This window comes from Anabas testudineus, chromosome 19, assembly GCF_900324465.2.
Source record: "Anabas testudineus chromosome 19, fAnaTes1.2, whole genome shotgun sequence".
Taxonomy (NCBI): Eukaryota; Metazoa; Chordata; class Actinopteri; order Anabantiformes; family Anabantidae; genus Anabas; species Anabas testudineus.
The window spans coordinates 11,169,712-11,195,472 of NC_046628.1; the positions used below are offsets into that span (position 1 = coordinate 11,169,712).

General features: G+C 42.8%; 2 protein-coding genes across 5 annotated transcripts; one reads left to right on the plus strand and one right to left on the minus strand.

The window, feature by feature from the left end:
* Positions 1-23,304, plus strand: kat6b (K(lysine) acetyltransferase 6B). Of its 4 annotated transcripts, none has more exons than XM_026350615.1 (17): positions 1-191; positions 2,275-3,132; positions 7,045-7,153; positions 9,180-9,295; positions 9,523-9,604; positions 10,104-10,233; positions 11,209-12,170; positions 13,277-13,398; positions 13,942-14,051; positions 14,166-14,307; positions 14,444-14,605; positions 14,974-15,067; positions 16,602-16,833; positions 17,109-17,268; positions 17,694-17,963; positions 18,795-19,083; positions 19,213-23,304. In XM_026350615.1, exons 2-17 carry the CDS (start codon positions 2,515-2,517, stop codon positions 22,038-22,040), a joined length of 6,426 nt encoding a protein of 2,141 aa, XP_026206400.1. In that variant the 5' UTR covers positions 1-191; positions 2,275-2,514; the 3' UTR covers positions 22,041-23,304. The 4 variants fall into 4 exon arrangements, with proteins under 4 accessions (XP_026206400.1, XP_026206399.1, XP_026206398.1 ...); XM_026350614.1 differs by having other exon boundaries at positions 1-167; XM_026350613.1 differs by lacking the exon at positions 1-191 and adding an exon at positions 1,404-1,552.
* Positions 23,305-23,578: 274 nt separating this feature from the next.
* On the minus strand, positions 23,579-25,100 carry LOC113155891 (dual specificity phosphatase DUPD1-like). Its single transcript, XM_026350617.1, has 4 exons — positions 24,963-25,100; positions 24,631-24,841; positions 24,328-24,551; positions 23,579-24,099 (listed from the first exon to the last, which is right to left on the minus strand). The coding sequence occupies exons 2-4, from the start codon at positions 24,801-24,803 to the stop codon at positions 23,888-23,890; spliced, it is 609 nt and encodes a 202-aa protein (XP_026206402.1). The 5' UTR covers positions 24,804-24,841; positions 24,963-25,100; the 3' UTR covers positions 23,579-23,887.
* Between the last annotated feature and the right edge of the window lie 661 nt (positions 25,101-25,761).

The following is a 25,761-nucleotide window of genomic DNA, read 5'->3' on the forward strand; positions in this document are numbered from 1 at the left end:
CAATTAGTTGTTATCAGGTCCTCTCCATGTCTCGGCGCAGGCTTTGCAGCCTTCGTTGGAACAGATCAAATCCCACGAAATCGCTCGGATATGTCGCTGCTCATTTATCCTTCGACGTTTCCCCGATAATGAAGAGGAGTATCTGAGGGGGGGAAAAACTTGAAGAGGTAAACTACCAGCAAATATTTACGGTAGCGTATGCTCTCTCTCCCTCTCCCTCTCTCTCTCTCTGCTTGCTTTTTTTTTTTTTTTTTTTTGCCTTTGCATACTACTTATATGTTCATCGTTGCATGAAACTTGGCGTTAATTTGTTGTTGCGTTCTCGCCCACGGCTGCAGATTAGATTAGATCGCCGGGGTCGGTTTGTTTAACATGTAACAAAACGGTGTGAAAATCCGAGGAGGCTGTGGAGGCTGTGTATCATTTCCTAATATCATATGAAAGGGGGGAAAAAAGGGAGAGCGCAGCCGAAGCAGGGAAATTAGCGATACATAATTGAGAAGCAGTGATGGAGGAGCCACTCTCCCTGCAGTCGTGTTAACTTGTATTCCCCCCTGAACGTCTCTTTTCCCTGCAGGGCTCACTGTTTTTCCTCATTGGAGATATTTGATAGTTAATGGTGATAAAGAGGTCATGCCATCATAGCGCAGCGCAGGACGTTCATAATTTCGCTGGCAGACGTGCAGCGAGCAGGAAAACCTACTTTTTCTTTAAATATGTGGCTTTATTTGCTTCGCGACACGCAGTTTAAATGTTAAACAATCAGCAGAAATGCGGCTGTTTTCTCTGGGAAATAATAATAATAAAAAAAAAAAAGGGAGGTAGATAAAGAAGGGGAAAGGCGACACATTTTTAGCCTGCAGGAATCGTTTGAATGTGCAACCTGGAATTTATTAACAATTAACAATTCCACTTAACATAAAAAAATGTTTATGCAAACAAATGATAGATTTAACAAACAGCCAATTAAAGTCTAAAATGATCCAAATCACTTTCAAGTGTAACCAACTGTTTCAAGGAGGAATCTGAGTAAAGGTGGGCCGGAGTTAAGCGCTTTGCAAATGAGGTTAAATATCAATCCAGTTTGATGACTACCCAGCCAGTTTATGCCTGTTATAGCGTATTTAAGAGCTGGGGAGCTGGTGTCGCGTCGGTTCCAGCTGTAAAAGTTGAGATAATAGCGAGTGTCGGAGGTGGATGATGTCGATTCATCACCGGAGGCACCTTAAGAGGCGGGTCAGCGGAGGGAAGTGACAGATCACACAGCCAGTGCCGTGCCTCGCAGGGTGCGCGCACACACAAAGATTGACATGTGCTTTATCAAACCAGAAATCGGATCTCCGTCTTTACAGCCAATATTGAAGTTGCAAGGGAGGGCACATTAGTGTGGGTAAGGTTTAATGAGACTCCATTGGATTGTAATCAGCGTCATGTCGGATTCATGTAAACTACAACATCGTAACAAAATGGCGACTGTTTAGGTGACATCAGTAGTTAATGCTGGCAAACCGCTGTCATTTATCAGCTCCACTCAGCGGAACGCGACTCTAAGGTTTGTGAGGGAGTTTATCGCCGGTTTTCTTCCCCCGGTTAACGGCTCGGTGTCGGTGTGTCGACCGCCACTTCACCGTCAGGAAAGTGGACGTTAATTCTTGTCCCCAACGCGCCCGTTGATCCGTTTGTCGTGGCGGACGTCGAGCTGTCAAAAACTAGCCACGGTTCAACTTTACGTGTAATCTGCTTTATTTTTTACTGTCTTCTCCGTGTGTGTGTGTGTGTGTGTTTTAAATGTTTTTAACTCTTCAGTGTTACCGTGACATTATGGGATTGACGTGCCGAAGGTATTAATGCTAACTTTATGTCGCACCGAAATCTGAAACCGAAAACAGTGCGTCCGCCGTCGAGACTGTTTATACTCCTCCAGAAGTCAGTCGAAGTTTCTAGCTATCCGTCTGTCACAGTGTAAAAACTTATTACTTTCTTACTAAATGGTCTGTTTTGCTATGGGCATCTGGTGTAGTGTGTGGATTATACTGTCACACTGTGGATTAAGTCTATTTTTTTTTTTTTAGCAGCCATGACAGCCCCTGCATCTGTTTTCATCCATCTGTTTCTAATGTTTTTAGCACATCTTAAAAGTCCTGCATTCCTGTGATTTAGCCTATACATCCACTATGCTACAAGCTAGTTTATACACTGTGAATAACAAGAAATAACCAGTGTCTGCATTACTATGTCCTGACTGTTTTGCATTCCTCTTTTTCCTTTTTTTAGATTTGACCTCGGATTAAATAACTAAAGCTCCAGGTCAGCTGGTATCTACCATTGTGGAATTTACTAGTGCCAACTTTTTCCTCAAGTTCAATGTCAGATACCTAGGATTGAGACGTATGTGGACGCTGGCGTGGAACATAACTTTTTGACCCAATTAAAGGATGTGGATGTACCCAGTTTTCAGCTGCAGAAAGGGGGAATCTGTATGGATCACGTTTTTGTGAATCTAATTATTCAGCCATGGTAAAACTTGCAAACCCTCTGTACACGGAGTGGATTCTTGAAGCAATACAGAAAATCAAAAGGCAAAAGCAGAGGCCCTCAGAGGAGAGAATCTGTCATGCTGTGGCCACATCGCATGGACTGGACAAGAAGACTGTCCTTGAACAGTTGGAATTAAGTGTTCATGATGGCTCTGTTCTCAAGGTTACAAATAAGGGGAGTGCCTCCTACAAGGACCCAGGAACTCCTGGGAGAGTTGGATCAATCCCGCCTGCAAACGTGTCCGTGCCATCAAAGGAATCTATATGGAATTCAAGCGATCTTCGCCATATTGATTGGAATAAAATACTTAAGAGGGCCATCGAGGGCCTGGATGATACCCATGGCTCCTCACTAAAGAATATCGAGAGGTATCTGAGGAACCAGGATGACCTCTCGAATATTGTTGATAACCCTGCTTTCCGGCAGAGGTTACGGCTGGCGGCCAAGCGGTCAGTTAACAATGGCAGGTTGTTAAAAAATGGCCCACGGTATAAGCTCAGCCTTGGTAGTGCGGAGGGAAGGGGCTCCAGGTGTCCAAATGCTTCCCCCTTGGTCCTGTCATCAGTGACACTCCTTCCTCATGAGCGAGACCAGGTACACGCACCTTGGCCTCTGCATTCCCACGACTTCACCTCATGCTGTTTGCCACGTCACCCTGACATTTGGTGTTTCTTATACTGCTCGTACCTCAAAACGAGACCGTAATAGTACATTTCTTTGTTGTTAATGTGTTATTAATTTTAACCTATTTATCCATCCTTAACAAATACTAAAGCATTGTTTTGCAAAAACTAAAGACTTCTTAGCAAGAACAATGGCATTTACATGATATCAACAACAAGGTAGATTGGGTAAAGTTTGGATCACCACTGAGTGCTTGATAGAAATTTAATGATTATAGTTTTATTTTTTGGGAATCTAGTTTGGCTGGTCAAAAGCAACGCCATCTAGAATATATTCCTTTGGGGTTGTGTTTCTGTTGGTCTCCATAATAAGAGAGCTTGGATAATCAGAAAGTCATGCTGACAGTGTGTGGTAGGCAATATGCTGCAGGCTTCCCACAGGTTATGTAACTCTAGCCTAATGACCTTAAGGGATGTGGCTGGCTGTCTTGTGAGTTGCAAAGCATTAGTGAGCAGAATTGGGATATTTTATTGGTAATTTGCAAGGGCATGAGCATAACCTAGTCTTCACAAATAGGGCTGAGATATAGCAGCTGAAGTATGTGGGTTAAGACTCTCAGACAACGTGCAGTTATTATGACCTTGGTGCTAAGTGAGCACAGAGAGGAAATAAAACCTTATAAACACACTTCCAGGTCGCATTGTTTCTGCTGCTTTTGGCATGTCAGGTGTGGTTTATAGTTTGCAGAGATTGTGTCTACTACTGGTGCTTAGCTGTAATGCATGCTGCAGACAAATATGTGTAAATTGACAGCTCTTTTGTACTTTCTTTGCAATTTTAAGACACTGTCATGCATAGGAAAGTGGGTCATGGAAAATAGTTTTCATTGTGTGGCCCTGAAGTGCTGCATACAGTCATTTAGGTAGTTTGGTGTGAAGGCTTTTTGCACATATTGTGTTGAGGCTTATCAAGATAAAGTGCGGTCTGATACTTTATGCAGAAGTTATGCAGCTGAAGTGGTGAGCAGCATCAGGCTATAGAGATATCACCCTGCTCCCCACTAGTTTCACAGTGAATATTCAGGAAGTGACACCTTGATACTGCAGCCACAACTGTGACTGTGTCTGTGGTTAGGCCAAAAGTGAAACTGAGCACTGTTTAGAGACACAGTGTCCTGCAATAGTTCTCATAGCTGAGGAAGACCTGCTGTTTTCCATTTGGAACATTTCAACCTATTGGTCCTTGCTTGATGACATCACCTAGCCCAGTCCAGGTTTACGGTTCAATTCAAAGGATGAGACATCTCTGCCTGTTCAGTTGTTGAACTACAACAAATGTGTGTGTCTGTGTTGAGAGTAAGAGATACTTTAAGGTAAAAAGAGCAGTCTTGGTTTAGAGTTTATTAGATTCTGAAGAGAATCTGGCAGGAACAAAGGCAAGGAATGAGAGTTTTTTTCCCTGCTGTGTTATGCAACCACTTGAGCTCTCTCTCTCTACCAGCAGTGTTGTAATAGGACCCCACTCCCTCACTCAGGACAGCCTTCTCTTTTGAAGCAGCATAATTTCCTGTAATGTACTTAATTTAGAATCCCCAAGTACATCATCAGCATCTCTTCAGCTGTTTGTTCCTTATTTTCATATTTCTGTGCTGTGCAGATTGCAAAGTGTTATTGGTTTTAATCACAGGCCTAAGAATATTTGTGATGGAAATTAATCATCCAGTTTCTGAAGTAAATTTCATAGCTCAGTCATTGGAGACTAGTCTTATGAAGTAAAGACTTTCCATTACAAAAACCTGCCTATAAGCTCTGAGCATTTCATCACTATTATGCACTGGCTGCACAGATGTCATATTCATTTCAGGTTCTTTACATTCATTTCCCTGCTTCTATCTCAAATTCTTGTGTAAAAATAATATTTATGATTTTTGTCAACCCCCAAAAAAGAGTTTTAAGACTCTCAAGAGCATGGTTTATGTAGTGACTTGAGTTTGCCCCTCCAGACTACATAATCAAATGACACACACTCTTTTTGTACATAAACAAGATGTAATAACTCTTTAGTAATAACAACACGGAGGCCTTGTTTTCACATGCCTTTGGCTACAACCTTTAGCAGTGACACGAGGGCATTTTCTGTGTCTCTGCTCAGAATGAATGTGATATGAACTTTGATGAACACAAAATTGACAGTTTGTGCTGTTCACTTAACGAAACATCAGGGTTATGTGCTGCTGAAAAAAGCTATTTTCATTGTCAATTTAGTGTTTTTGATCTGGCTAGAAAATGTCAAGGTTCTAAGAATCCATTGTGTCATCTTCAGACTGTTTGTTTGGCCGTCTAAAATCCAAAGATAATCAGTTTATAGTAGTCTAACAGAGATGGATTGCCATATTTGAGAAGCTGACACCAGAGAATGTTTGCCATTACAGATGGAAATGTTTTGCCAGCCATCTAATTGTTTCTGTAGTTGCTGTGCATTTGGACGTTGAATATACCATAACTAGGCCTGTTCAACAGGATTATTACTAATCGCTGGTCACACAGTACCATTTTGATGTTTTTATGTCCATAATCACAGCTGTGTGAGCAGCAGTCTGCTCCTAATGCCAGTGCCTGCCTTCAAATATTGACCTGGCATGTTGAAAAATAGAGTAATCATTGATGTGGCAGTAAACTGCTTCCCACCATCATAACAGCTAATTAATACAATGGCCAGGACTTCGACCAAATTCACACTGTATTTTGCTGTATTTTCCACTGGGATTCATTTGGATGATGTGACAGGACAGAAGGATGTACCTGTTTTGTGTTTGTTTGATAGATGGGGTGGGGGGAAGAAGATCTTCCCTAATTCAGCCATAGGTCAGGAGCAGGTCAGGACCAATAGAGATTTGGAGGTTGCAAATTTGGTTAAGGTCAGGATGCTGATGTGCGTCATAGAAACCAGGAACTAATTATGAGCATCCCCAGAGTGCCCTTCAAAGCTCCAGTCAATTGGCAAGGCTTTAGTGTGTAAACCGATGATGAGGTGGGTTATTTATGGTCACACCCTGTGAGTGTTATTTTCCGTTAAGAACTTCCTCTTAAGCAGGAAAGGAGGCAGCAGTTTGTTTGATGCTTCTCTAGAGGCTTATGTACTGTATATGATCTCATATTTAAAGGGACACGTTACGAAAGTCATATTGCAGTCTGAGTTTAGTCTGGTTTGTTGATTTTAGTTTAAGATTGGTTAGGTTTTGTCTGGCTGCTTTGTGAAGAGATGACACTAAGTCTTTCCCACTTTCCTGTGTGAAGTCATTCTCTCTTCATTCTGAGTGATCAATGGGAAAATCCTCTTAAACCTTGAGCTCATTTTTTATTTCTTCTGAACTTACCATAAGCTTATAAATGAGTGTTTGTTCTGAGACTTGCAACATTTACAGTGGATCATGGCTGTAACAATGAGAGTATGTTTTATTATTGAGGTAATTTGATTACATGCTGGTTAATCCTTTCAGACTGGAGTGCAAGCTTTAAGAATTGGATTAAGCCCTTAAACTATGATTACTAAGATCACTTACCCATTCAGATGTAATGGATAAAGGAGGTGGATCTCAAATGCAGCATATCTCTGAGGATGAGATTCATTTATTATTCATTTCTAGTCTGTGAGAACTTTTTTTTTTCCATTCTCTATGCTTCCAGTTCATCTTTCTCAGTTTCATTAAATCCACACACTGGTTTCATCTTCTTGCCTTAACCAGCAATATGTCTACAGTGATCTAAAAAATCCTGACAAGATAAAATGTCCAAAAACAAACAGACTTTCAAGGGCTACATACATAGCCTGTGCCCATTTCTGTTTTTTAAACAGTGTGTCTCTGTTTGTGTTCCCACCCAGCTCCGGGTTGACCCCATCCCAATATGCAGTTTCTGTCTTGGAACGAAAGAGTCAAATCGGGACAAGCGGCCAGAAGAGCTGCTGTCCTGTGCAGACTGTGGGAGCAGTGGTAAGTCGCCTTGTGCAACGTTTCACTTGTTGGATGATCTCACAAGCCATAACATGCTGTAGTCTGGACTGCTGGCATGATAGCAAAGGCTCACAAGCAAAAGTGTGAATGTGCATGAGGAATATAGGTGGTGGAATCATTATTGCTATATTAAGACTATTTTTTATATTGTTCTGTTTTAAGACATGACCTATACGGTGACCTAAGAAAGTATTCAGACCCCCTCACTTTGTTCCTACTTTATTAGGTTTTCATTTCAATTAATAAAATTGCCAGTTTTGCTCATCAATCTACACTTTATAACCAGCTCCACCTGTGGTAAATTGAATTGACTGAACATAGTTTTAAAAGGCATACACATTTGTGTATAAGATCCTACAAGTCACACTGCACATCACAGCAAAACCAAGTCACCAAGACAAACTAAATTTCTAACGCTCTAGGTGTTCCAGGAGCACAACAGTTTCAATAAATGTTAAATAAAACAAGTGTGGAAGCAACAAGACTCCTAGAGTTGACTGTTCACTCTAACAGAGCTTTGGGGAAACTGCTGAAAGGATGACGATTCTAGCAGCATTACATCAGTCAGACCTTTATTGATGAGTGGTTAGACAGATAAGGCAGTTTTTCATTTTTAACAGACTTGCCAGAAGTTCTAAATTCTCATTTTTGTATGACATTATAGGTTATCGATTGTAGACTGATGGTCAAAAATGCAAATTTATCTATTTAAAAGTCAATCTGCAATGCAAAGTGGGCAGGAAGTCAATGGGTATAAATATTTTCAAAAAAAAAAATTTAATACTTCATAAGATAATATGTAAGTAAAGTCTTACGTAAGAGTATTAGAGGAAAAGTCTTTTATCAAGTCTATTATAATCTTGCTCATTTTATATCATAATAGAGTTGCATAATCTTTTTATAGCTATAGAGCTAAAACATAATGTAGTATGTTTTCTTGAAATTCAGTTGACTGAAGTTTTATAAAATGAGATATGTCTGAAATGTCTCTTTTGCCTGAAATACCAAAAATATCATAGTAGTTGATAACAATTATGCAGAATGCCTGTAAAACCAGGATTATCATGAAGCAGCACTGGTCATTGATTGTCCACACTGACAACAAACACGAGGTAATAGGCTAGTCTCGTAACATACAGTATATCATCATATCACCTGACCCTGATAGCAGCAGTTTCCAACATTGGTTAGGCAGATATCACATTTTTCACATCCCTTTTAAGGGATTTATTGAAAGAACAATGTTCAAATTGAGTGGCTGAAGGGATCCAAATTGCTTGCAACCCTCAGTGGGCTCAAGAACGGCAGATGCTCCATAAGTGGCCATTAGAATCTGAAATCACCCTAGTCATTTTCGCTCAATTCAGATTCTTCTTACAGAGCACACCAGGCACAGCGGATCAAAGATCAACCCTTTTCCCCTGCTGCAGATTGGTGGCATTTCCTTTACTCTTCTATTGTTCTAGACAAAACTGCTAACCCCCACCCCTCCATTAAATTACCTCTGCCAAGGAGCCATTTATGTTTGAACAATTATTTTAAATGCCGTAAGGAATTGTTCTCCTGGTGACATTTTTATAGCTCAAATTTGACTAAGTAGCGTCGAGGTGGTTTTCATTAACCACTCATAGTGTACACAAATTGTGCTCTCACTGTAAAACAGCTGTTTTACAACCATGAGAGAGAGCTGGGTAAGGGGGAAGGCAAGCTTTTACATGACTTTCATGGATTTGCTTCCATTAGAATGAGTGCTGCTACTGTTTCTGCCTCATTAAGATCAAATTATCTGTAATTAGCGGCTCAGATGTTTGATCATAGTGTTTTTAGACAAGTTGTGCCGGGGGTAAAAAGTGTTGCGGACAAACAGGCCCACCATTGTTTTTGGTGATGTAATTTGTTAATATTTAACTTTACTGTGACTAAATGGAAAGACAATCTCTAGCTCTGTGACACGGTCAGCTCATGTAGCAATATGCTAAAATCCACTTTTGAATTACTTTTAAAGGGCATCCATCCTGTCTGAAGTTTTCCCCCGAATTAACCTCAAATGTGAAGAGATTACGGTGGCAGTGCATTGAATGCAAAACCTGCAGCTCCTGTCGAATACAGGGCAAAAATGCTGTAAGTATATTGTTGCACACATCTTAACACGCACCATTTTCTGTGTTGTTGGCTTGAAGGTAGATTCATTTTGTGCATCCCTGAGGATTTGCTGGTTTTCCCTGCGATCTGTAAAGCCTCTTTTGTGCACAATTGGGCTAATATTTCCAAAAGACTTTAAATGACGGGTGGGTGTTACGTGTGCGCAATAGGGACATCCCTTACACATGCCTGCTGTTCCTTTTCAGGATGAGATGCTATTCTGCGATTCATGTGATCGGGGCTTTCACATGGAATGCTGCGACCCGCCGCTTTCAAGAATGCCAAAAGGTGAGGTGTTTACACTGTCTGGCTCCTCTGTTTCCCTCTCTGCTGTCAGTTCAAAGCCTTTTCTTCGTAGACGGCCGTTTGGGGCTGTCACTCAGCACACAGAGAGGCAGCAGTGTCTTATTAGTAGCTTTGCATGCATATCAAATTATTCCAGCATCCCCAAGGAGATTTGCTATCTCTGGATTACAGTACTGACCCTACAGCAAGACTTGTAAGGATGAGGCACATACAGTATTGGGACATTTGGCAGGCAATTCATACCGGTCACATAGTTTTGCTCAACAAACTGACACAAAGTCTATTTCACTGGACAGAGAATTGACCCAGTGTTTTTCTTATGGATTTTCGCTTTGTGCTGAGTAATTGATTGTCATTGTGAGCTGGTGGGTTTCTCGCCAGCTCTCTGTATTAAAGGAAATGTTTCAAATAAATGTACTCTATGGCCTCTGAATTGATGAACCCACCCAAATGGTACTCTCTGTGTTTGGACACACTCCAGGGACCTGGATCTGTCAAGTCTGCAGGCCGAAGGAAAATGGGAAGAAACTGCTGCACAAGAAAGCCGATCAGATCAAACGTCGATATGCAAAGCCAATCGGAAGGCCCAGAAATAAGCTGAAACAAAGAATGTAAGTGCGCAAAAGTCAGAATGTATTATTTTGAAAATCTGGTAATAATTTTATTGAGTTCACCAAGCTAACTTCTTAGTGCCTAGGCTAATCAAAGAGTAAAACATACCCATTAACAGCCACTACATTTTACAAATTAGAAATTGATAATGCACTACAACTGCAAACTTTCTGGTTCAACTGTTGCCTGTTGATGCAACATTGTTTATTTCCAGATCAGGACAATTGCTTTTGGGATTCCACTATGATCATAACAGATATAAATGATGGTCAAAACATCTAAAATAAGACCTGTGCTGTATAAACAGGAATTATCATTTACAAAGTATAAGCACACACCAAGCAAACAATAATATAAGCAAATATAAGTAAACAATAAGGCCGCCTCTTTAAATCATTTTTATTTACTTTGGCACAACTTAGTTTTTTAGATGCAAAATGTTGCAGTTGGTCTCAAAAGATAGTTGTTTCTCATGCTAAGATAAATAATAACTTCTAGAGATAACAAACAGTGCTCACTGGTAGAAGATGTACGCACATTGGACAAATACTGCACTGAAAGTCAACTCAGTTGCTGTGTTAATGATTTTGCTTAAGTAAATGTAAACAAGTATTATCATCAAAATGTAATTAAAGAATCATTTTTGAGGCTTCATTGAGAAATACGATGTTATGCATTGCGTTGTTGGATTAATCTAATTGATGCATGAATGTGTAGGCAGCACTTAAATGTTATAGCTCATTGAGGTGAAGCTAACTTAAACAACTATTATGTAGTTCAGTTCATAACATTGCAAGTTGTTTATAAAATCTTCACCTGTACATCTACTGCTTAAATGCTGTCAAATACAAGTAGTGAAGTCAAAAGTGACAATCAGGTGCAATATTTGGCTAAATGTACTTCCAGTTGCAGTCCACTTCTGGATTTGATATCTGTTGTCCATTCTACAGATACTGTTATTCTTGTTTTCACAGGTCTGTAACCAGTGGTGACGGCTCCATGGTAGCACTTGGAGGAAGGGGGTCACCTGGTAGGGGTCAAAAGATTACCGTCTGTTCCACACCTTCATCTGGTCATGCTGCATCTGTGAAGGACGCCAGAGACAGATTGGCTGTTGCAGACCCCTGTTGTGCGGTCGACGCCACCCAATTCACCACTTCCACCCCCACCACCACTCCCTCCCTCACGCCCACCTCCACCCCAGCTGCACTCACCGTTAACAAGAAAACCAAAGGGCTTATTGATGGGCTTTCAAAATTCTTTACCCCTTCCCCTGTGGGCCGTCGCTCGCGAGCTCTAGCGGTAGAGTTGCCTGCCAAGCATTTAGGCTCTAGAGACAAGGGTTCGCCCAAACTGTCCAAGCCACCAGAGTCTTTCACCTTTGCTGTTGACTCCACTCAAAAGATTATGCCCTCGTCCTCGGCACTTCCTCACGTTCCCATGTTGTCGGGACTTAGCCCCCCCTCGCAGGTGTGCAGCAGCTCCACCTCCGCTAATTCACCCCAAAGCTCTTCCAGCCAATCTAGTGTTCCTTCCCTGAGTAGTCTCTGTAATAGCAGCCAACTTAAGGGACTATTTGACGGACTCTCTCACATTTATACTACTCAGGGACAGTCGCGGAAAAAGAGACTACCTTCCTACGCACCACCTAAACGCATGCACCATAAGCAGGATTCACCCCATGCATCCAAAACGGGGCCGCAGCGCTTTGGAAAGAATGAGTTAAATAAAAATAGATTACACTCCACATCTGCTGGGCCAGGCCGACCCAGAGGACACCCATTTAAGATGGTCAGTCATTTCAAACGTAACCCCTTTCTTAAAAAGCACAGGACACTAGGCAGGCTGAGGTATAAAGTGAGCCCTCAGAAGGGAGCCCCCTCACCAGGAAAGGCAGACTTGACAGACGGAAGAATTAAGCCTGAGAATAATCATGGTAAGCAAGGCTCGAAACTCCAGCCAAGACCTGCGTCTCCACACCTATAAGCTTCTTCTTTATTTTTTTAAAGCTTGACACTCGCAGTTTTTTTTTCCAGAGTAGAGCTAATCTTTTCTTTGAAAAGACACCCTCAACTTTCTAACATACTACTAATCTTCAACCTAATTTGAATTCTTTTAGTTTCTTAACCCAGTTTCGTTGCGTTTTGACTTGGCTGCGGAGTTTACGTGGCATCCATCCTCTCGCCGATTGGCTTTTGTCATAGTGCATGGCCCACTAACTCCCTCATGTTGCTCCTTGCTCTGTCCTTGACCCTCTGCAGTAGTGCGCACTTTGTGATCACTGCCTAGTAGAGGCTGTAGTCACATCTGCGCTCTTCCTCATCCCACCCTCACTCCTGAAATCACTGTCTCCACTCAACCTCACTTCCAGCAGTCATTAGACATATATAACCCAGTGATTCACCCACCCAAGTTGACTCAGAGCTGACATGATGATTATAGCCAGAAGTGCAGTAACCCTTAACATTTCACTGTCTTCCCGAGTGAAGTCACAGTTTAAAGAAATAACACACTGGAAAACAAATGGATATATGTTTTAAACAGTTTGAAACGATACACTGTACAAAGACTGCTTACCCCTGCAGCACATTTCCATAAATATGTTAATGACACATCACTTCCACTTGTAATGGGTTTTTGTTTTGGTGGTTAAGTCATGGTGTTGATGTCTTTCATAAAATTACTGCCTGCTTTCCAACATCAGTTGCTTTTCATGTCGACACTCGCTCCCTTCACTGCATCTGCTTCTTAATTCATGGGAAACTGTCTTGGTGGATGACTAAGCACATGAAAGTGGTTACGCAATTAAAGTGATTTAGTTTCACTTCATTACATTAGGGATTTTCATATAAACATGCAAAGATGATACATTATGCAATTCCTCAGAGACACGGCCTCAAACAGGCTCAGCAGCAATACTCACAATATAAGCACATTTGCATAGAATGCATTTATGAGATTATTCAGCCACGGCTACTTCAAACAGTGTCGGTGTTGATATCCTGTTGATGTGATGATGTTGTGTTATTGTGCCTGTAACAGGCCTCAGCCGGGAACTACACGTGAAGCAGGAGGCCCGAATGAACTTTGTGGCCATGTCCAGAGACCATGTCACCGAGGAAGACATTGAGACGTTCACACGTGTGCAGGAACTTGCAGCACAGGTGATAAAGCTGGGAAGAAAAATGTTACATCTGTAATTTAAGCCTCACCTGGGTAGTTACCCACTATATTTTAGATTTTTAAGTTGAGTGAGAGGGTTGACATGTGTAACATTAAACTCATACAGGAATAGGGTCTTTCAGTGACAAACATCTTTGATAAACCTAAATTCTTTTTCTTTCCTGTGCAGTACAGTAGCCCAAGGGGTTGTCTAGATATTATGTGACAACAAGAACAAAAAATATGAGAATGGTCATTCTCCAGCTTTAGTCTGGTTCCTATATACTATTCTTTGGGTAATACACATGTTTCCAACATAAATCTTTCACATATACATATGTTCAGTACATGAATCTATTGGTCAAACTTTTTCTGCCCCCTCTCCAAGTTGTCCTTTGTTCAACCTGAAGAAGTTCTTCTAAAATTGTTGAGTCAGATTTAGTGTGTCTTTAATTTTCTGTACTGTAACTGACAAGAGACACTGTAACATGGATTTATTTGGGTCACAGTATTTATCAGTTTGCCTTTGTTAAATCTTTTCACAGAGAACTGGATCTTTGAACACAGACTCCATGCGATGTCCCGCCATCATTGAATTTGGGAAGTATGAGATTCAAACCTGGTACTCATCGCCTTACCCACCTGAATACTCAAGGTATGGTTTATTTTGCCACTTTCTTTGTTGCTGAGTTGCATTTTATTCCAGTGTCATTTATAAAACATTTAATGCTGAAGTACAAACTGCAGCTCTCCCCTTTGTCTTCACCAGATTACAAAAGCTTTATCTATGCGAGTTCTGTCTGAAGTACATGAGAAGCAAAAACATTCTCCAGAGACACACAAAGAAGTGTGGCTGGTTTCACCCGCCAGCCAATGAAATCTACAGAAAGGACAACCTTTCCGTATTTGAGGTCAGCCTCCTTTTACAGCAAAAAAAGCAATAACTGTATGCTGCATGAGATTCCACTGAATGGGTTCTGGGAGGAGGAGGGACAAAATGGGAACTGTATGAACAGTGTCCTCTTGCTGTTTTTATTCCGTGTTTAGGTTGATGGAAATGTCAGCAAACTATTCTGCCAAAACCTCTGCCTGTTAGCCAAGCTTTTCCTGGATCACAAGACCTTGTATTATGATGTGGAGCCTTTCCTCTTCTACATACTTACAAAGAATGATGAGAAAGGCTGTCATCTTGTGGGCTATTTCTCCAAGGTAAGAATTACACAGTGATTATATGGGAAATGAAGGAATACCACACATAATTTTTGAATGGTGATACTGATACAGAGAGACCTTATTGTTTGTCCATCTTTGTACCACAGATTTAGTTAATTGTAAATTGATCATGCTTAGGTCTGGATTGTTGTTCAGTCTGTATCACAAAACAATTAATCAAATAACCCAATAACTCAGAACACAGTGATATTTGTAGTGAAGTGTGTGTGTGTGTGTGTGTGTGTGTGTGTGTGTGTGTGTGGCACGTGAATGTGCACAGCTTTAGACAAGGACAATGGCAGGTGCAGTAAATTGCCAGCTTCAGCAGAGCTCTGACATACTTGATCTGTTTCTCCTTCCCTCAGGAAAAGCTTTGCCAGCAGAAGTACAATGTCTCCTGCATAATGATCATGCCTCAGTACCAAAGGCAAGGATTTGGAAGGTTCCTTATTGATTTCAGTAAGTTCTTTAATGCGTTTTAGACCACTGGAGTTTTTATTCATTGGTCTTTACAGTGGTCTTTTTAGATTAAGGGGTGAATTTATAGCTTGTGGCAAGGTGCTGTTATTTGGATCAGGTTTGAAGTGGCCTAATCAAGAACATTCATGTACTGTGCTTAAGCAATCACAGAAGATTAGGAAAAAGAAACACTACATTCTGGCTGCATACATTATTTGATGGCCCATAGTTTTTCACCTAAGCATCGCCTGAAGAGCTTTTCCAAAGAAAGTGCCTGCAATTCTCTCTCCTTGACTTGTGATGAGGTGTAGATGCTGCTTTTATGTTTTAGTCCAGTAAATGCAACACATACAATATTTAAGGACTTGCAGTCCACTTATGAAAACGCTTGCTGCCTTGAGTGGATTTCTGTGTTTAGGCAGGCAGTTTTTTTGTCATTATAGGCATTTTATTATTTTCAGGAGTTGTGCCTTTGCTAAGTTTGTGTGTGAAGAAGAGGAGAAAAAGGAGCGAGTGCAGGCAGGGCGTGCGGTAATGGAGCATTTGATTTCCTGTTCACTTTGGGAGCCATTGAGACACAGAGATGCAAGAGGATCTGTGATATTGAGAGTGTGCTGATAACAAAGACAGGGATTAAGGGAGATTGAACACAGCTGAGTTCTGAGCTGTTTGAAGGCTTTATTGGAAAATGTAGCTTTGGAGTTGGAAGTTGTTTAGATTAAGATTTTCTCTTATATTGGATTGTATTAGAGAAATACTTTGTCTCAGGTAGCTGCAAAAGCAGCGCATTAATGGGTCCCTGTGTGAAAAATGTTCTCTTTCAAATCATAATTCAAAGGACTTACAGTAGCTGTTTTATTCTGGTTTATTAATGGATTATATACTTGTAAAATGACACAGAATAAAAGATGTCTTTTTTCAATTAATTTATTTGAATATTCATCGCTAAGTGTTTGTTATCACAGGCTCCTCTTAGCTTTAGTAATGAATATTGTCATGATTACTGGAATATTGTGTGTTCACTGTTTGGTGATTAGATTTGCTTGTTTGGTTCTCGGTAGTGGGTGCACATTAAAAGGCATTAATTAATTTCATGCCGCTCATAATGGATGACCCTTGACAGGGTCGCTATAAAACTAATTACACACAGATACATATTAGTATTAGGTTTTTTTCTTGTTCGTTATCTATCCTAAGTGCAGTCTCTTGTGAGAAGTGACATCCAGCTGCTTCTCTGTTTCGCTTTGTCGCTTTCTTCCCTCCTTACTCCCCCTTTTAAACTTCCTTTGTTGCCCTTGCCAGCTTGTATCATAGATTTTGACAGAGGTTGAAGGAGAGGAAAACTGATTTATTTGCCTCCCTTTATACTATTTGAAGGTGAAATCCCAACCAGGGTTCAGTGTCATATCCATACATGAATATGTAATCCATAAGGGTTGGGCTGTGGGGATTGAATTGCAATCTAAAATAACCCAGCAGCAGCCCTCTAGCTTGACTAAAGCATTTTGTTTTTGTTTGAATTGTGTCTTTTTAGGTTACCTTCTCACCAGGCAAGAAGGACAAGCCGGCTCCCCGGAGAAGCCGCTGTCAGATCTGGGTCGCTTATCCTACCTGGCATATTGGAAAAGTGTCATACTGGAGTACCTTTATAAGCACCCAGATAAACACATCAGTGTTAAAGGAATAAGCAGGGCCACTGGGATGTGTCCACATGACATTGCCGCTACTCTCCAGCAGCTCGGCATGATTGACAGACAGGATGGCAGGTCAGTTTCCGAGCCGCAGTCTCCTTCAGCCTGTGCTGCTGCTTCTGTATGCTGTCTGACTTATCCAGGCCAGCTGGTATTTTTAACATCGTATCCATTAATGCAGCTGAATATTGACAGAAGTAAGTCAGGTTAAGCACCCCCAAGGACATTGAGCACCTGCTGTCCCAAAGAGCTCATCTTTGTGCTCATATTTAACCACACATCACCTTCTGTCTACCCTGGCTCATTCTTTTGTGGACATGAACTCATGGGTTTTTCTTCCTGTGACTCAGGATTGTGTTAATCAGAAGAGAGCGATTAATTCAGAGGCACATGGAGAGACTTAGAGGTAACCCACGCCAGAATGAGGTGGACCCCGACGCCCTGCGCTGGACACCTTCCTCAGGCTTCAACGCTGTCCTGTCTGAGGAGGAAAGGGAAGCAGAGATGGATGTAAGCTCCTTCTTCCAGCACACACTAGTTATTTCTTTACACTTGCCTGAAATGCTGTTATTGAATGTTTGTTTGATTAGCTGGGGAGTTCAAATAGAGGCTATTATTGGGAAAGTCATTGTCACTGTTAGCAGGCATCTAATGTTGTGCAAAATTGGCCTAAATCAGTTCACTACATAATTGATAGAGCTGAAGAGTCCATGAAATGCAATTTCTCCATGGTTGCTTAACGGAAATGTGTTTTTCCATGATGGGCATATGTCCAATCAGGACGCTGCTCTTATTATTAGGAGAAACCTGCAGTGATTAATTTGTCATGATGTTAATTTCAATCTCTTGTTTTCCCACTGGCGTCATTGCTTAGATGTTGGAGCTGTACATGTGCTTCTCCCAGAGATAATGCATCTTGTCTGTATAATTACTAGGCTGAGCGGCTGAAGGAGCAGGCCAGTTGCTGGGAGAAGGAGGAGAGAGAGAACTACATGATGACTCACAGCAACAGGCAACCTCTTACAAAGGTTCACTGCAAGGTTCCTTACAGGACCTATGAACGCCGCCCCGCACCGTCCTGGACCAGGTGCATTCAGCAGTCGAAGGAAGTGAGTGATGACGAAGCTGACGATGACTCTGATGCCTCGGATGGCTCACCATCCATCCTGACAAAAGCCCATGCAATGCTTGCAGCCAAGAGAAAGGTGACTTTTTTGTTGATGTGTATTGTGCTTCAGCATAAATCATTTTTTCTCCTGGTAGGATTATCTCGTTGATTATCAGGAGTTTAATTCTAGGACAAAATGGAGTTGAATGTTTGTCATTAAATATTTTCCTTCATTAAAGACCGTGTTGTGTACTGAGATCATAAATATTCACAAATTCAGATAAAGGTTCGGTTGCTTCCTTCTATCATCTGGAGTCTCCTTGTGTGCCTGCAGCTGTAGATAATAGATTGTGTTTTCACTGCTGGTGTCGAGACAGTGCTGGCTAAACCTTGTACTATTGTCAGTGGTCATGGTTAATTTACTGCCCTCCTCTGTGCTTTCCACATCTGTTCTGACTTGATGCCACTGCCCCCTTGTGCTGGAGATAATATTACAACTGGCTGCATAATGTTAGGGAGACCTTTTAAACAAAAACAGTATGGAAACCAGAAAAGGCTGTTGGAGTTTATTTAGTGCATTAGTTACAGTATTGATTTCACATTCTTCTTGTGAAGGATTTTGGAGAGGAGAGTGGTTTAGTCGCTTGCAGACGGTGGGAAACAACTGGAGAATGTAAAATATAGACTGTGGTTTCTGCTTACTCTGCTGGCCTCATTTGTGGTTTTCCACACCAGGCTGCATTGCTCAAACATTTAGTCTCACAATGTGGTTTTAACATTTTACATTTAGCACAAAAGACTGAATGAATTTCTGCTATATCCTCATGGAGGTCATCCACCTAGTGCCCTAGTTTTCAGTCTTTACATAACTACATTACTCTGATAGAGGGTTTATTCTATTTTCATTGGTTGTTCTTTTGTGTTTCAGAGAACCATTGTGCTCAAAAAGAGAGGGCGTAAGAGAAAGAGAATAAACAGCAGCGTAACAACAGAAACCATCTCTGAAACGACAGAGGTGCTAAACGAGCCATTTGACAATTCTGAGGATGAGCGTCCTATGCCCCTGCTGGAGCGCACCTGCAGAGTGGGTGAGATGGAGCAAGAAGAGGAGGATGAACAGGAAGACAGGACACCAATTATACCAATGAAACGGCGGAGAGGTCGCCCAAGGCTGAAGAAAAATGCACAGAAAGACCATCTTGAACACTGGAATGAAGGTAATACCTGTTATAGAACTGCAACAATTTTCTGGGCTAAATTATTTCTCATATAATAATTTCATAGCAGATTGTTCTGTCTCTCTGGCAAAACATTAAACAGATTTTATTTTTATTTTTGATCTCTAGGAGCTGACGTCCTCTCTAAGAGACCCAGCAGAACCCGTCCAGTGAAACGCAAGAAAGGCTGGCCGAAAGGAGTGAAACGAGGCCCTCCTAAATGGAGGCTGAAGAATGAACGAAAGATGGGCTTCAAACTCAACCTCTACACACCCCCTGAAACGCCTATGGAAGCAGAGCAGCATCATATTCAGACTGGAGAAGCGAAGGGGAAGTCCGAGCAGGCTTTTATAAGTGCAGACAAGGGCAGCAAGGCAGGAAGAAGGTCAGCTAGTCCAGAAATGATGCCAGAGAGGCTCCACACTGAGCCCCCAAGTCCTGCTGACCATGGTTCCCAGAAGTTGAGTTCACCAGAACAATCATCGGTGGCTTCTCCAGTGTGCTCAGCTGCTGCCTCCCCTGCCGTGATGTCTCCAAGGCCAGAGGACAGAGGTGATTTCTCAGAGCCACCTGAAGATGACCAGCAGGAGAGTGAAAATGAGCAGGACTCCCAAGCCAAAGATGTGAAACACAGCACAGACAGTGCTCTATCAATGGTGAATGATCATGAGGAAGATGATGAAGAAGAGGACAAGCAGAGAACTCAAATTGAGGATCAGGATGCAGATGACGAAGACGACAGTCACAGGAAGGCTGGAGAACCCGAGTGCGGCAAAGCTGAATTAGAACAGAATTCAAAAGAAATACCTGAATGCATCCCACCTTTTTTAGATCCAAAAGAAGACAATGACTCTGAGTTGAGTCAGCAGGTTTCTACAGTACCATATAGTGAAGAGAAACCAGCTACTGCTGCAGAGAGCCTCCAGGAGGCAGTGATAGAAACGACAGTAGCAACACCACCACCTAAAGCAGTAGCAGTTGCTTTGGTAGCAGTTGTAGACTCTGACAACGCTCTGGACTCTGAGTCAGAGGAAGAGAGCACTCCCAGTCCTTGCCCAGATCACCCGCCTGCTCAGCCTGCAGAGAGGCAAACACGTAGTCCGATGCAGAGGGAGGACGCCCCAATCTGCACAGAGATTGACTCAGAGACAGCCCAAGCTGTTCAGTCCCTGACACAGGAGACGGAGCAGGAAAATGTTTTCCAGGACTGTGTAGAAAGCCAGGAGCCCTGCAGGAGCCTGCAGACCTACACCCATGTGGCCCAGAGCCCCCAGCTCACCTCACTGGATGACTGCCCTCAGTCAGACCACAGCAGTCCCCTTTCCTCCGCACAGTCCCATCCCAGCCAGTCGGTACGCTCCGTCAACAGCCCGGCTGTCTCCATCCTAGAGAGCGGCTACACTCAGATTAGTCCTGACCACAGTGCCATCTCAGTGCCCTCGCTCCATAACATGGAGACAAGCCCCATGATGGATGTGCCGTCTGTGTCAGATCACTCGCAGCAGGTGGTGGACAGTGGCTTCAGCGATCTGGGCAGCATCGAGAGCACCACAGAGAACTACGAGAATCCCAGCAGCTATGACTCTACGATGGGGGGCAGCATCTGTGGGGCAGGCCCCACCCAGAACAGCTGCTCCTATGGCAGCATTCCCCCTAGTGGCCTGGCCCAGAGCAGCTGTGCCGTGAGCCAGCAAATGGCTGCTGTCAACCCCGGCAGCTGTGGGATGATTCAGCAGAACAGCCTGAGCTCCCCGCCGCACTGCAACGTCAAGTCGCCACAGGGCTGCGTGGTGGAGAGGCCTCCCAGTAACAGCCAACACAGCCAACACAGCCAGCGCAACCAGCACAGCCAACACAGTCAACACAACTCTCACAGCAGGCACGGCCCACACAATCAGCACAGCCAACACAATCAGCATGGTCCACACAATCAGCTAAGCCAGCACAGTCAACACAATCCCCACAACCAGCATAGTCACCACCACAATCACCACCTGCAGCACAATCAGCTCAGCCAGCACAATCAGCACGCTCAGCATAGCCTTCACACTCAACACAGTCAGCACGGCCAGCAGCAGCCAATGGCACAGTGTGCCATACCCACCAACTTTACCACCACCATGCAGTTGACAGACATTTCTGAATCTGGCAACACAAACTTTGCGCTCTTCGAGAGGCTCAACCACCAGGGGGAGTACGGCAGCGGGCACTACTCTCAGTCATCTGGCCTGAGTCTGGCCAAACTGCAGCAGTTCACCAACACGTTCATAGACCACCCTCACTCGCTGCCTTTCAACCACTCTGCCTCACACCCCATCACATCTTATGCAAACACACCTTCGCTATCATCACAGCACTCCAGCCTGGTCTCCTTGTCCCAGACCCCCCATAGAGTCCCCAACCCACAGGTGCAGGCCACCATGACCCCACCCCCGAACCTCAGCTCGCCGCCGCCCATGATGCTGCAGCGCAACATGGGCCTCCCCTCCTCACAGCAGATCCAGCCCCAAATGGCCTCCAAGACTCACATCTCCACGCGCTCCAAGTCGGCCCCACTGTCGCACCACCACCAGCAGCAGATGTACGCTCGGCCGCCGCAGACTGTGGCCATGCAGGCGCCGTCCAGGACGCTGGCTGCCATGCCACGTATGAACATGAGCGTGAACATCATGCCGGCACCAGCCTACAATGTCAACTCCATGAACATGCCCTCCCTCAATGGCTACAGCATGAGCCAGCCCATGATGAACAGCGGCTACCATGGCAACCATGCCTATATGAACCAGTCACCCCAGTACTCTATGCAGATGGGCATGATGGGAACACAGCCATACCCCCAGCAGCCCATGCAGGCTCCACCACATGGCAACATGGTGTACACTCCAGCTGGTCACCATGGTTACATGAACACAGGCATGTCCAAGCAGTCCCTGAAAGGGCCTTTCATCAGGCGGTAACGGACTGAGCTGGTTCTTCTCATGTGCATTTTGCTGTTTAAAGATGCACTGATCTGGCCTTGTTTTCTTTTTTGGTGTCTTTTCCTTATTGTTTATTACTTAAAAACCAGCAGCAGCACTTGGAAAGAATGCAAAATTTTTCACCAGTGAGTAAACTTTGAAGCTAATGTTGAAAAGTATTTTTGTTTCTCCAGATGGGAAGCCTTACATCATTATGATGAAAATCTATTTAATTAGTGTTAGTGTCTCTAATGTGTCTTTAGAGCAGGCGGGTTCAGAGCTCAGAGGTAGAGATTTCATCAGTGGTCTTGCAGTCGTGTAGCAGCCTCAAATGAAGCCATTTAATGTGCCTGCTACAAGTGGAGTTAGTGGCCGTTTGTACCTGTCTAACAGTGCTGACAATTAGTTTGTACTATACTCATGCCTTTGTATATTTAAATTATTGTACTTATTTTGTAAAGTGACAACTAGCATGCTTCAGTCTCTGTTAGTGACAGTGCATTGAGTAGTACTGTACAAGTGTTGTGCTTAATAGCAAGCCATTTTAAAGATATCTGGCCTTTAATAGGTTTCCCTTCGCAGGGAGAAAGATGAAACTATATTTTGTTAATTCTAATAATGTAAAAAAATGTAAACCTAGTCCTGTTTTATGTTCAGTTTGAGAGGTTTTATTGCTATGTATGTATAATTCTGAAGTCTTTTTGTAACAGATCTCCTTGAGGCAGCTTTCTGTTTAATAAAGCAGACTGATTTCTGTCAAAATAACAAAGCATATCTCAGTGTTTGTACCCTGAAAAATTCTAAAACATTTCAAAATGTCCAGAAGTGTGGCAGAATTTAAAAGAACTAAATGATTATAACAATGAATAACAATAAAGAAAATATAAATTTAGTCCAAAGTTGATATTTTACATAATGCCTTTAAAGCTACGTTTTCATTCCATCTGTAGATTTGTTTTCTATCTTTATAAAATGTTGGATTTATATTTTACCGAAGTGTAGAAGAATAGAGCCTGTGAATAGACCAAACTAAGCTAATGGATTGCATGTAAAACGCAACTTGTACTTGTGTTTTTGTTTATATTGCTCTTTTTGTAGCCTTTGTACCTGTACAGCGTTGCTGGTAAGAACGGGGGGAAATACCTGGCTATGTGCACAAAAGTCGGACAGAATGACATTCTTGTATTTATGACTTTTCTCCTTTTGTCAGTCACTTAAAATGCTGTACATTTTAGCATAAGAATAAATTATGATTGACCATGTACCTGATTGTTTTCCTTTGATTTGAGACATTTACTAGCCTGAGATGTGTCACAGACTGAGAATGCAGTAATAGGTCGTTCCTAGGATCCAGGCAGCTGTTTTCTCTGCAGAAAAGTATTTTAAAATAAAAAAAGAATGAGCAAAAACAAAGTACATTCGACTTTGACTTAACTGTTCTGATACTTGATTTCACCCTGTGAAAAACTTCATGAAGCTACAACAGCAGACAGACCTCACATTGACACATAGTGAATATTTAATTATTAAACCTCTGCAATAAAAGGACTTCATCTCTGTTATTAAAAAACAGCTCCAAAGGGAAAATGTTCATATGCTGTGTTGTGGTTCCACCTTCAGCACTTGCAAATTGCTTATGTAAACTTGTGACATGACTTGAACTACTTCAAGGGCTTGAGACCTTAAGATCTGCACTGATCGACTTGAGACTTAACTTGGATTTGTCTCACGTTTCCCAACACTCAAACTTGTCTCGTGCAGCTTCACTTAACTTAAGGTTTGACGGGACGTCTTTCACACTACTTGTAACTTGACTCGAACTCGCCTGTGGGGACTTGACCCACCAATCAACTCTGCTCTGTGGAGTCTCTTTTCTCCAGGAGGTGCATGTCCAGCTCTCTCAGCTGTTTGAGGAAGCCCCAGTTGGGGATGATCCGCCTGCGTTTTTTCACGTGCTCAATGGCGTCGACCACCGTCATCCTCTCACAGATCATTAGGTAGGCGAGGAACAGCGTGGCCGACCGACTCCTTCCCATCACACAGTGCACCAGCAGTTTATCTGCAAGCAAATCCCACAATTATAACATCCCACATCTGCATATGCATGAAGTTCTAGTTAGCATATAGCTGTGGTATTTGGTGAAGTTTTGAGATGTGTGAGTGAGATTCATCTCAATTAAGTTCAATAGGTTCTAGTGTTTCTCTTAAGAAAACTGACTTTGACCAAATACTCATTCATTTCTACGTGCAAACGGTGAAATATCCCTTTAAGCGTGTGTCGACTTACTCTGTGGATTGCTCAGTGTTTCCTTAATAAACCCAGCAGCAGAGAAGAAATACTGGCTGAGGTCAAAGGTTGGGATGTCTTCTGCTACCACGCCATAGTAGACGACGTCCATGTCACTGTAGTAATCAGCTCCGGTGTCCACGTTGTTCCCTGTGCCCTCTGCTGCGTTCAAGACGTGCGTAATCCCCAGCCTCTTCAGTTTATACCTGTCCTTTGCAGTCTGTCTGCAAGAAGATGATGCGACTCTTCATCTAATCCACATTCATTCTATTCTCTTTAATCATTTCTTACTTTTTTACTTACTCGTCTCCTATGTAGACATTAGGCCAGACCTCGTTGACGTGAGTGTAAGCCACGCTCCCACGGTTGAGTATTTTCTCCAGCTCATAGCCCCCAGGTGTGACATATTCATCCACTTTCTCTGCCTCCGTTGTAACATTCATCTTGGTGCCAGTCTCTGACTTGTGTGAAGCCATTTTCTCACCGTGGCTTCCTTTCACACATGATTTATTAGCTTAAGGGGAAAAAGAAAAACCACACTTGTTTTCTTTCCTTCCACTTTTCTCTCCAGACAATCAAGAAAGCGTACAGTTTGGGTTTTTCCATTTTTCACATGCATCTCCAAAACCACTCACCGCTAGATTGAAGTCCTTTGTTTTCCCACTTGAAATTTTAGTTTTCATCATCCTGGCAGCTTGTTGTGAAGCGGTCCTTAAAGGCAGAACATGGTAAGGTTTAATTCAGGCAGACTCAAGTCAGGGCACAGATTGTATAACCGCTTTGTGACAGGCATCAAATGCAGGGGATATTTTTAGGGCTGTGATGTGGCAGGCCTCTGACCTTAGCTGCCACGTTCTCTGCCTGTGGGGAAAACTTCCACCCAACCAGTCCCTGCCATCCACTTCTAAACACACAACTTTAATCTGTGCTGCTGGCAGGAAGCCATGCTTATCCAAACTTTGCACTTGCCAAAGGATACCCATATTCACTGGAGTGAGCAGGGCACTCGGAGCTTTCCCCCCCCCCCATGAACGTATGAGCGACTCCTTGAAATTGTGTCAGTCACTCTTAGCCTTTCTGCATATCTCCAGTCGCCGGGAGAAAGCGTGTAAGCGCTGCCTCGCAACACCCGTTAAGGTTGTTCTGCGTCTTCTGGAGCCTCTCGGGGGCCAAAAGAGAACTGAAATGTGTCAGACTGTTAGACAGATGAGGTTTTTCACACGATGGCACATGTCTTTGATTCCCCGTTATATGATATGCATGGTCCATTCAGTGATCTAAATGCGAGGCCCCAAAGTGGGAGTGTGATGATGACTGTACTGCAGAGTGGCTGGATGAAGCTGCTAACATGTCAGATAGAGTTTTCACACCATCAGACTCCTTTATTTTTCCCTCATATCTTCATACTCTGCCATCATTCATTCTGACAGTGAA